This window comes from Phaethon aethereus (genome assembly GCF_964289735.1).
Source record: "Phaethon aethereus genome assembly, chromosome: 18".
Lineage (NCBI taxonomy): Eukaryota > Metazoa > Chordata > Aves > Phaethontiformes > Phaethontidae > Phaethon > Phaethon aethereus.
The window spans coordinates 10632950-10644183 of NC_138594.1; the positions used below are offsets into that span (position 1 = coordinate 10632950).

Consider the following 11234-nt stretch of genomic DNA (forward strand, 5'->3'; position numbering starts at 1 on the left):
TCTCTTAATGAATTTATTCATTAATGACATGGGTTTTGTGGGTTTTTTTTTTAATGTGAATTTTCCAAGTTTTTCCATTCTCTTTTTCTAGGTTGACTTAGAAGCAAATTCTCAGAATAGAAGCCCAGAGTCACGTTCCAGTGTTGGTTATCCTAATGCTAAATTTCATCGCAAAGATAATCTTAACCCCAGGCAGCTGAATCTACATCTCACCCCACCCCACTCACAGTATGCAGTTCCCAATCGCCACTTCCAGCACCTGTCACAGATACCAAGGCAGCCATATCCTCTGCAACAGCAGCAAAACCTTTTAAGTCAACAACAAAATCACTTGCCTGAACAACAAAACCAAATGCCACCCCAACAAAGCCAGGTAGTTCAGCAGCATAATCATTTGAATCAGCAGCCTCCGCAACCTTCGCAGCTTTCCCCTGCTTGCCAGGCAGGCCCCAGCCAATCTTTTTTTAATAATCCAATTCCCCACCGACCACATTCTCCTGCTGTAGATGCTGTGATTTCAGAACAACACCCCCCACCTATGTTACAAGAAGTCAATAATCCTTTGAGGCCTATTGCACAGCACAACCCTGTTCTGCCAACCCACTTGAACAACTTCATTGAAGAGAATCCATCAGGAATGCCCTTAGGGGACACTTTAGGTAGGTGACTTTTCTTTATTTAAATTCAGAGTGTGCAATTATAACTACATTGAAGTGGAAATGAAGGAGGTATTTACCTTTTAAGGCATATTGCTCTGAATTGGGTCATTGTTGGGTTAGTTTCCATAAGTAATGTCACAGAGAATAATTTGCTGCTTGAGGCATGTTTGAATATTCAGCACTTTATTAGAAGATTCATGTTTATATGATTTTTCCATATGATTTAAATAACCAGGTTATACACTGCAATGCAGTTAGTATATAATAGGCCCTGGAATATACTGTATAAAAAGTATTCTTTTTTTTCTGACATGAAGATCTTTAAAAAGGGGCATTAGATAAATTTTTTTTCTAAAACTATTTTTATAGATCGTATGCATGGAAATGTAGCTTTGGAAACAATAAGGCAGCAACAACAAGCCAGGTTACAGCAATGGAATGAACATAATGCCTATCTCAGTCAAGGCACTATTCCATATCAACACCATCACCATCCTCATCTACCACATCTTCCTCAGCAACCAATTGGATTGCATCAACAGCAGCAAGTTAGGGCAAACTGGAAACTTGCCAGTAATACAGAAGATGAAACAGAGGCAACATATTCAAGGTATTTGTTTACTGAGTCATCAGAGCTTGTATAAAATTGAGCAGTGGGCACCTATCTGTAACACTGTGATCAAGTGCAAGACACTTCAAGGTACTGCTTTTTGCTGCTGTTATTGTGGAGGTTAAAATAGTTGGCAGGCTGACTTACAACTATGCTTTTATTATGTGTTATGCTTTATTCTGTTAGTATATTGGCTAGTAAAGCTGTAGTGGGAAAAATACTTTTATGGAGCTTTTCAGTGCTGTATTTATGGAATAAGGAATGGATAGAGAGTAACAACCTTCTGTTTATAAAAGAGTTGTCTGAGTGTAGATAAGGCCTATTTAAGTTGTAAATTCTTCAAACTCGATTAGCAGCCTCATATTTATGTGCTTGAAAACAAACAAACCAGCCCCTTCCCAAACACTGCTCCCCAGTAAAACCCAAACTTTTCTTCCTTTTCAAAAAGCCTTTGCTTTTAAAAGCAGATTAAAAAAAGAAAAGCTTATGTTTGAGATGGAGCATTAGAGGGCAAGAAAGGAAGCTGTTGAACATAAACAGAAAAATGATTCCAGTGGTCATCAGCTTTAATCATGTGTATTGTAAAGGCTGGATTTTTTAAATTGCCTCTGTTTACTGTCATTTCCCACTATGCTTTGTTTTCCATCTGGTTTGTTATAGCCATGGTAAAGCCTCTAAATGCTCTCTTATCTGACTCTGTGAAGTGCTGAATTGAATATTCTTGACCTTTTGAAAAAGTTTGGAAGTATATTCTGCGAGGGGAATCCCCGATCGTTCTGGGTTTTGCCTTTTAAGGGGTTAAAATTTTCTTTAACTATGTGAAGTTTTTCACTTTGTATGATAAAGTAGGAAATCCTTACCTTAGTTGTCTCTTAAGAGATAACAAAAAATTGATTCTTCTGACTGAAAAGGAAATCTCAAGAGTTATTAAAACTTTGAGATGATTCAGGTAGGTATTTCATCCAATTAATCCTCTTGTGCCTAATTTCTGATTGCTGACAGTCCTATCCTTTGAAGTTAGGGTCAGTAAGCTCAAAGATGAGTATGTTTAAATTCAGTGTTTTGTGCTTTTGGGTTTTCTCAACCGCAAAGAGAGTGGGATTTCAGCAAAACATTTTTTCTTTTTCTTGATACATTTATTCTGTCAATACAGATTCCAGGATTTGCTCAGAGAACTGTCACACCGTGATCAAAGTGAAAGTCGGGACTTAGCTGAAATGCCACCCCCTCAGTCAAGACTGTTGCAATACAGACAAGTTCAGCCCAGAAGCCCACCAGCACTCCCTTCTCCTTCCTGCAACGCTAACCACAGCGGTCACTTTCCTAACTTCACTGAAAACAACAGAGACATTGAAATACCCAGTAACCCAGCATTTCAGCAGCATTTACCCCAAATATACAATCCCCCTTTCTCAATGCCATCTGAACATATAGCCCCATCTCCCTTGAAATACCTGCAACCTGATGGATCATGGACTTACGCTAACCTACAGCAGAATCACCTTATGGGGCAGGGCTTTCATTATGGTATACCTCCATTGCCCCATAGGTCGCAACAAAACCCTTTTATACAAATACAGAATCATCAGCATGCAGTTGGTCAGGAGCCATTTCATCCACTCGCATCTCGAGCAGTATCTGCTTCTTCGCTCCACAGCTTAGAAGAGGTAGGCATTTTTGTCTGTGTATGCAACTGTTGTGTCATTTTAATATCGAATTATATTCTGAAGTGGTCATACTCTTAAAAGCTCACACTAGGAATTTCTGTGAAGTAAAAATTTTCTCTGTCTTCTCTGTTCACCCTGTGCGTAGTTGTCCTTCTTTTCATCTGAACTTGAGACCAGAGCAGTTTTAGCATGGTACAAAACCTGTTTTAATAAATCCTACCTGGCCTGAGTGAGTTCTGTGTAAAGCCACCCTGTGTATTTTAGGGGCTCAGAGTGTTGGGAATCAGTGCAGAGATATCCAGCTGTGCTGCATGAATCTGGGTCCAGCGCAAACCCTGCCACACCAGAACTGGCTCTATCCCTCTTGATCTTTTTTTTGTTCTGGACTCCTAAGGGTATGTGTTATGGGATGCAGTCTATGCAGGCACATACAACTAGGGCAGGTCACGTTTTGAACAGGAGTTTTTAATCCCTGTTGGCATCTGGAGTGCTAAGGAGTGTATGATATGTAGACACAGAGTAAGCTGGAGTCAGGCTGTGTTCCAGGAATGTCAAAATCAGTATTCTCAGATAATCTTGCGCTGACTGCGTGTAATCCAAAATTTGTACATGAAGTTAAGTGGCTTGTTCTGTGATGCGTTTTTGTCGAGGTTTTTACAGAAATTGTGGGGGTATCCCCGCTCATCACTATCCCACATAATACATATTTAATTGTCTTTCGACTTCTGAAAATAGAAAATATTTAGTTTATATGCCTAGGCAAAATAACTAAAATTGGATTCCAGTGCATTTTACATATTTGTCATATACAGATCCAGAGAGGTTAATGGAGTCCTCAGGCCCAGCTAGAGCTGTAGTAAGATTTGGTTTCATAGATGTTTAGAAATTCTACGTCTCAGTCCATTAAGCCATAGCACCTTGTATAAAATCTAATACTTTGTGACAACAGTTAATGCCATCAGTACAGCGGGACATAGGAACAATGGCTTTTCAGCAGTAATAAACTAATAAATATTCCTACAGAGTTTGTGACAGCTCCCGCTATTTGAAGACAAATGAGCGAGCCTTTGTGTAATTAGTGCAAATTCGATTTAGTTCTTATTTCTTCTTCCTTTCAAAATATGTGACAGAAATGCCAAATGCAGTGAAAGTGTTACAAGACAGACACTTGCCTGTAAAGTTTCCAAGACTGCTAGCTCAGTGGGTGGGTAGGACTGAGTATACAAAGAAATCAAAATGCAGGTTTAGGTGTATTTTTAACAGAGATCCCTCATATAAGGCAGGTGTCAGGGGAGGTATCATGACTTTTGATGTCCTTACTAAACTGTTTTCTCAATCGTTATTTATAAAACTGTTCATTGACTTGATACTTGAAAGCTTTTGCATATGTTTAGTCAAAACAGATTTGAACTGCTTATCAAAGGGAATACCTAAGTTATTCTGTCTGGTCCTGTACTTGCAAGTGTCCAGAACTTTTAACTTCCTGATTGCTTAGCAAAATTGCCCGTTAAACGCAATAAGTAGTATACTTTTTGGGTGTGATTCAGGCAGTAACGTCTGAATTTTGTTTTTTTGTTGTTGAAGAATATCCTCAAGTGAGTAGAGTGACAGGATATCTTAAGTGCTGTTCCCTTTATATATCATAATAGTGTGGCAGCTATAATGAGATATTACAGTTTTCTTTCATGCACTCTTTTTTCCCTGTCTGTATATTGTGGCCTTGGAAACAAGTTATTTGATGTTTGTTTAGCTAATTTTTTATGACATTTCCTTAGGACACTTAATTTTTGCCTTTACTGAATATAGGTTTACTTTTATGACTTCTGTTATTTGTGCTCTTGTGAGTCAGCACAGTGCAGAAGGAAGCAAATACTGTGTTTAGTTTTTTAAAGCAAGCTGCAATGCAGCAGGCTTGGTTTGAATCTCGAGAGAGTTCAGAGAGTCCTTAAATTTGAACACTTGAAGCCACCAGATAGATTAATGGAGCTCTTGCCATTTTGATCTATATGATCTACAGGGTTTATGGAAGCAAGTATTTTCTGTGGCTTCAGATAAAATTCTTTGCATTATTTCTCCTGAGGGTGCATACTTCTCACAGTATGCACTGTACATACAGAAAATCCAGTATACAAATGTATCACGCTTCCCCAAATCCTGGTATACAAGTCACTCATTTGTCCTTTGGAAACTAAAAGCCATTTTTTTTCCTCTCTAGATTGTAATTGAACGTTTTCTCTTGCTCTTGTATCTTTCTGTGCTTCCTTTGTAAATGCTGGGTATCTTCCTCCTCACTGTGTGATACATCTCCCATGTAGGCGTGTAAGATGTAAAGGTTGATAAGAATTAAGGAATCTCAGTTGAAGCTTTTTGCACTTTATTTAAAATTCTGTGTCTGTTTTGTGTGATTAAAATACACTATCAATGACTGCAATACACAAAATACACCTTGAAATGCATTAGATTTCTTTCTAAATGCAACGGGCTTTTTTCTTTTTTTTTTTTAATAAGGCATTGCAGGGAAAAAAATTGGATAGAAAATGGTATTTGATACTTGCAGTTAAATAAAGGGAGCAAAAGGCCTTTTTTTGGTTTTTTTTCGTTTGCAGTATGAACCAAGAGGACCAGGCAGGCCATTGTACCAAAGAAGAATTTCCTCTAGTTCAGTCCAGGCTTGTTCTGAAGAATTAAGCACTCCTCAAGACAGTCTTGGTCAGTGTAAAGAGCTTCAGGACCACAGTAACCAGTCATCTTTCAACTATTCATCACCTGAGTTGTGGGTAAACTCCTCCCCATCTGCCCCATACCCAAACATTCCATGCAACGGAGCCACCAGAGCAGTTCCACCCCGGGAGTTGTTAGGTAGGTACAGACTTGATCTTGGCTTCCCTGCTTTTCTCTCTGCTCCATTAAATAGACTATGTAGGCTGGAGTGAGCAAGTCTAAATGAAAGGGTTGGAGTGGTTTTAGTTTTTTTTTTTCCTTTTCACAAAATGTTTTCTTCCATCTCTTGAAATCCCAAAACTAATTTAAGCAAAGATGTTTTTAAGGTATTCAGTGTTTTAGTAGTTAAAGGTTTGCTTAGAGTAATCCTATTTTAATTTGCTGTCTTGTTAACATTCCGGTACGTTGCTGGTGTCTTAAGAATACTGTTGAGTATTCGTCATCTACAAAAAGCAATACTGCTCCTTAGTCTTCTCACAAAAGTTCTAGTAAACCCACATATTGCCTTACGGTGGTTCCAAGTGCACCTGAGTTTTTACTAAAAGGAGCTAAGGTAACTGGTGGGATTTATTTGCAAGATAGGTTATTTGTTGCCAGAATCAATGATATTTCTTGTTGATATTACAGTCTGGGGGAGAAACAACATAAACTAAATTAGTAATCTCTGTGTATTTCGCAGTAAATTCTGGTACTTCATCAAAGTAATGATGAAGTTTAAACTCTCACTGTGGAAGAATCACACTGGAACCTGGCTTCCCTGGTGGTAGTAGCAGTGCTGATTGATTTAGCAGGGAGAAACTAAATTAACTTTTCAGTGATTAAAAAAAAGCTGCAGTTGGAGCAGTGCAGCTATTCTTCTGTTCTCCATATTTTTAGTATTTGTGAAAAAAACAAAATTACCAGGATAATACAGTTTCTTCTCCATGATTTTGCTTTAATGATTTCCAACTATAATTTAAAAAATATATAATAAAAAAATGAACAGTCTTCCAGTGTGAATATTAAAAACACTTAATAATGTGAAAAAAATATTTATAAGCTAGTTTTATTGCCCTGAAAAGATCTAATTGCTTTTGGTCAAATTTTATAAACCTAAAATATCTTTTAATTTCATAGTATGTAGTTGTGAAGTAGAAACATGCAGTGTAGACTGAATGGAAAAAAAGCTGTTTATATTGGTGACAGTGCTCAAGAGTTAAATTCCTTATGTGCATTTTCATTTCCAAAGTGTGAAAATGTTATTTCATAAAGACGTATTTATGGCACTGTCTTGTGCTATGTTCAGAGCTTCAAGCTCAGGGCACCTCCTTCAATCTATTTATATTTTTCCTGAAAATCAAGGAGCTGAATGGATGATATTATGTGTCACCAAGAGTGGCATCCACCTCTGAACTTGCTCTCTACAATCTGTGGTTATCTAATAGGGGCTCAGGAACCCTAGCAAGGATGGGATGAGCTGATACCACATTTCCTTGCTTTAATGTAAAGGTTGAGAACATCTTTGTGAGTAAAGTCCTCAGAGGACAGATGCCGATATAAAAAGTACCATATCTGTATGTTTGCTGTCAAATAATAAATCCTAAACAAAGGGGCGAGTTTTGACTAGTATCTGCATCTGCTAAGAAAATATTTTTTTATTGTAGGTAAGCATGGTTTCTATTTTGTAAATAAATATATGTGCAACATTGCCCTGTATCTAATAGTTCATGCAAACAAATCTCTATTTTTATGGCTCCTGTGCTTTTCTGCAGTTACAGCTCACTGACTATGATGATCATATTTAAAGCCCAAATGTGTTTTATAGTGCTAAGGGTTAATGACCAATTACTTCAGTGGTTTTGGTTACTGTTGATTTTTATTCTTGAGAATGAGATGCTATGGACTAGTCCTGTGCCTGCATCCGTTGCCGTAGAGCGAGCAGTCGTAACACCAGACTGTCCAAGGGCTTATATTTCCTGTACATCAGAAACGGCCGCGGCACAAGTACCCAGTTGTATCAAGGTGGATTTATGGAGTGCAGGGAGAGCCGCTGTGAACTGCTCGGTGTTGTTACACGCAGGCACTTTTGAAAACTGCAATTTGAGAGCTTGATTTGCATTGCTTTTTCTGTTGATAGAAAAAAAAAATTAAGTTCTTAATATGTTTATTTAATATTTTTCCTTCAGTTAGACACTTGTACCCCACATAGCTTTCACCTCTGGCCCTGCTAGTCATTACTTGTCTTCTCTTGAGTGCTATGGTTATTTTTGGGAGGGTTTTTTTGGTTGTGTTCTGTTTTGGTTGGGTTTTTTTTGTTTGGTTGGTTGGTTTTGGGTTTTTTTTAATTGTAGCAACCCTAGCAAAACTGTTTTGCTTATGTTCTTTCCATATTCATTCTTCTACGGGTTGGATGTTTATTTGGTTCTAGTTACTTTATAAAAAGCCTGTGTGTCACCCTTCCAGTGAGCAACTTAACTATACACTTAAGTTTTTCTACCTTTGTACTCATTTGGTGGTACATACTTGTATGTGTGCTTTAAAAATAACATATACATTTAAAGATCGAAATAATTACTGAATATATCTGTTGCCCAACTCCTAGGCTGTTTTAGATAGACTGTGTACCTGCATTTCAGTGTAGAGTTTCTCTAGCTGTGTAAGACAGCAGAATTCTCCAGACAAAAGAAAGATACCTCATTAGGATTCAGGAAATTAGGTTGAAAGCAGTTTTATACCTATGGTCTAAAGCACCATTTTTTCTGATAGTTACAGGAGTTGTTAAATGTGGAGCAAGAACATATCAATTAGCAGGAATGCATTCAGACTTAAATATCAATAATTAGCTGGTTGGCATTCAAGACTCTGAATTGCTGTTTGAGAATGAATTATATATGGCGCTGTAAATTTTAATTTTAGCCTATTAAGCTATAAAGCAAGAAGAATGAAATAGTCTTTGTGCTGTCTCAGTGGATAAAGTGTTTAAATTAGAGTAGATCCCATTCTGAGGCAGCTTACCTTCAGTGCATCTGCGAAATCCGCCGGTGCAGATTTGCAGGTCCAGTGTTACAAACTCAGCAGGTAGATGCACATGGAGAATATGTTTAGTAATGTCAGTCATCTTGGCATTGCTGACAAGGATAATACAAGATCTAGTAGTTGGAAATGAAGCTAGGTAACTTGATGACGAAATTTCCTAGGACCAAGAGTGACTTAGCACGGAAAAGTGGTGGTGGTGGTAGTGGGGAAGGTTACCAGAAGAGGTAGTTTAGTACCCCTTAGTATTTGCTTTGGGGTTACTCTAGGTAGATTTCCTAAGTCAGAGCTGTTCACTTAGATGAACTCTGGTTACTCCTTTTGCAGCTCCACCGAAGACAGTCAAGCCCCCAGAGGAACACCTGAAGGCTGAAAACATACAACTCTCCAATTCCTTCAACTACAGCGTGCTACAACACCTTGGCCAGTTCCCACCTCTCATGCCCAACAAGCAGATTGTTGAGTCGAACAGCAACAGCCAGCAGAACGCTGGTGGGAGCAAGCCTGTCATGTCCTACGCAAGTGCTCTGCGGGCTCCGCCAAAGCCCAAACCTCCTCCTGAGCAGACAAAAAAGAATAGCGACCCTTTGTCTTTGTTTCAGGAACTTAGCCTAGGTAGTTCATCAGGTAGCAATGGCTTTTACTCCTATTTTAAATAATCAGATTATTTTTTTTAGAGAGAATTTAATTTTTATTTGTGTCAGTAGATCTAAGATAGTTGGGGCTTCACCTTGTAGTTGCAAATATTCCCTTTGTTTATATTAGTAAATATATCCTCACTTAATTGCTTTGCTGCTAGACTTGCAACTAATTTTTTTTAATTATATTCCATTATTTTGCATTTTTTGATGTGGGTCGGTTTTTTGGAAGCTTTTCTGTAGGAAAACACACACGTTATTTTTTAATTTGTGTAATGTTAATGATATGTTGCATTAAACTAGCAGCTGAGAGGTCACCTGTACAACTTCAGAAAAAGGAAAGAAAAAAAAAAAAGGAAAAAGAAAAAAATTTTAAAAAAAGTTTGTCTAAATTGTATTTAAGAAGATTGTAAGTAGCATTTACATTTATTCAATAACATTAGCATACTATGCTGGGTTTCTGTACCAGAAATGGCCAGTTAATGTAAAAATGTATGTTATTTCTGCTTAAATTCATTTAAATTTTTTTTTTTTAATAAAGGTGCAGCATCTTCTAAATACTTTCAGTTTTATCAGCTTTTTTGTGAAGGGATGCTGCATTCTCAGACTTTTATAGTTTTAGATTCTGTATGATGTGGTATTGTATTTTCCATCCACTGTAGGGTAAAGTTTAAAGGCATTCTTTGCAGACACCTATGCCATTGTTTGGAAATATTCAGATTAAAAAGTATTGTTATACTTTAAAATAAACAATAAAAAAAACAAAAAACAAAAAAACCCACAAAAAAACCCGACAAAAAAAAAAAACCACAACACAAAAAAAAACCCCAAAAACCTCTACATTTTATTTTTGGACAAGCTAGTAATATAAGCTTGTTTGAAAAGTTAATTTGATAGGTTTTTTAAATGAATCATGAAGCTGAAAATAAATTTTTAGGTATGTTGGTGCTTAGTAGATTTAATAACTATTTTAAAAAAATGCGTGAATTTAGTAAAATACTTTTTTGTTTGTTTGTTTAATTTTTTTTCCACTATGCATGTGTAAATGTTTGTAATCTGGCTTTTTCCTCCCCCCTTCTCCAGTGGTATAAAAAATTGTGCCGCTTTAATTTTTTTTTTCCGGTAAAACTTTTGGTACATTATTTGATGTTTACATTAAAATGTGACATTATACAAGGAAATTCAGATATTTTGCTAACTGTTTTGTTTGAGGAACATCATTAAAGAAGAGATTTAATGTTTGTCAAAGCTGTATCCAAATTAATCTAAAATTTTGGGGGGATAAGAATGGTTACCAGGTTATTTATCTAGATGAGTTCTGCTAAGTTCTCTGCTAACCTGGCCCTTCAGGAATACAAACTGAAAAAAAAATATAATTATCGGATATTTAAAAATTAAACAAGTGTGAATGAAATCTTAGAAGATAAACTTTGTCCATAAAGATTTCTGGTCTTGCACACTGTTCGTACTTCTGCGGCTGGGGAGAGGGGGGGTGTATAGTTTCTGCAGACAACTAGTCCTCCTTTTACACTTGAAATAACTTTAAATCTGGGAAAATTTTGCAGGGACTGAGCTGGGTGTAGCTGCAGTATTCCTCCACTTACTACATACAAGAACTCAAATTTTAGAGCTGTGTGGGGGTGATGTCAGATTTTTACAGCTGTCCGTGGGACGCCTTACTAATGAGCAGTGGCTGCTGCTGTATTCAATCAGATTTTTGCTCTGGTTACAATCAGGTTTTTTGCGTTTGACTTCATGTTTTCAGGCCAAGGTCTTTATGTAATGGGGTTGATTTAAACTCAGTACACCGCAGAGGTTTGCATATAACTTTTTTATTATAAATCTTTGCTGGTTCATGATTCAGAAACTTAATCTGAAAAACTTTTTCCTTCTTTTTGCTGTAAAGGAAAGCACGCTTACTCATTCG

At 37.1% G+C, this 11234-nt stretch overlaps 1 protein-coding gene across 1 annotated transcript in view; it reads left to right on the plus strand.

Moving 5' to 3' along the window:
• Window positions 1-10761, plus strand: part of HELZ (helicase with zinc finger) — a gene marked incomplete at its 5' end in the record, with an annotated part of 72089 nt that extends 61328 nt beyond the window's left edge. The window contains 5 exons of the mRNA XM_082008363.1: window positions 92-659; window positions 1029-1269; window positions 2423-2936; window positions 5543-5795; window positions 8997-10761. Coding sequence (XP_081864489.1) covers window positions 92-659; window positions 1029-1269; window positions 2423-2936; window positions 5543-5795; window positions 8997-9328 — 1908 coding nt within the window. The 3' untranslated portion in view covers window positions 9329-10761. The remainder of the gene's footprint in view (window positions 1-91; window positions 660-1028; window positions 1270-2422; window positions 2937-5542; window positions 5796-8996) is intronic.
• Between the last annotated feature and the right edge of the window lie 473 nt (window positions 10762-11234).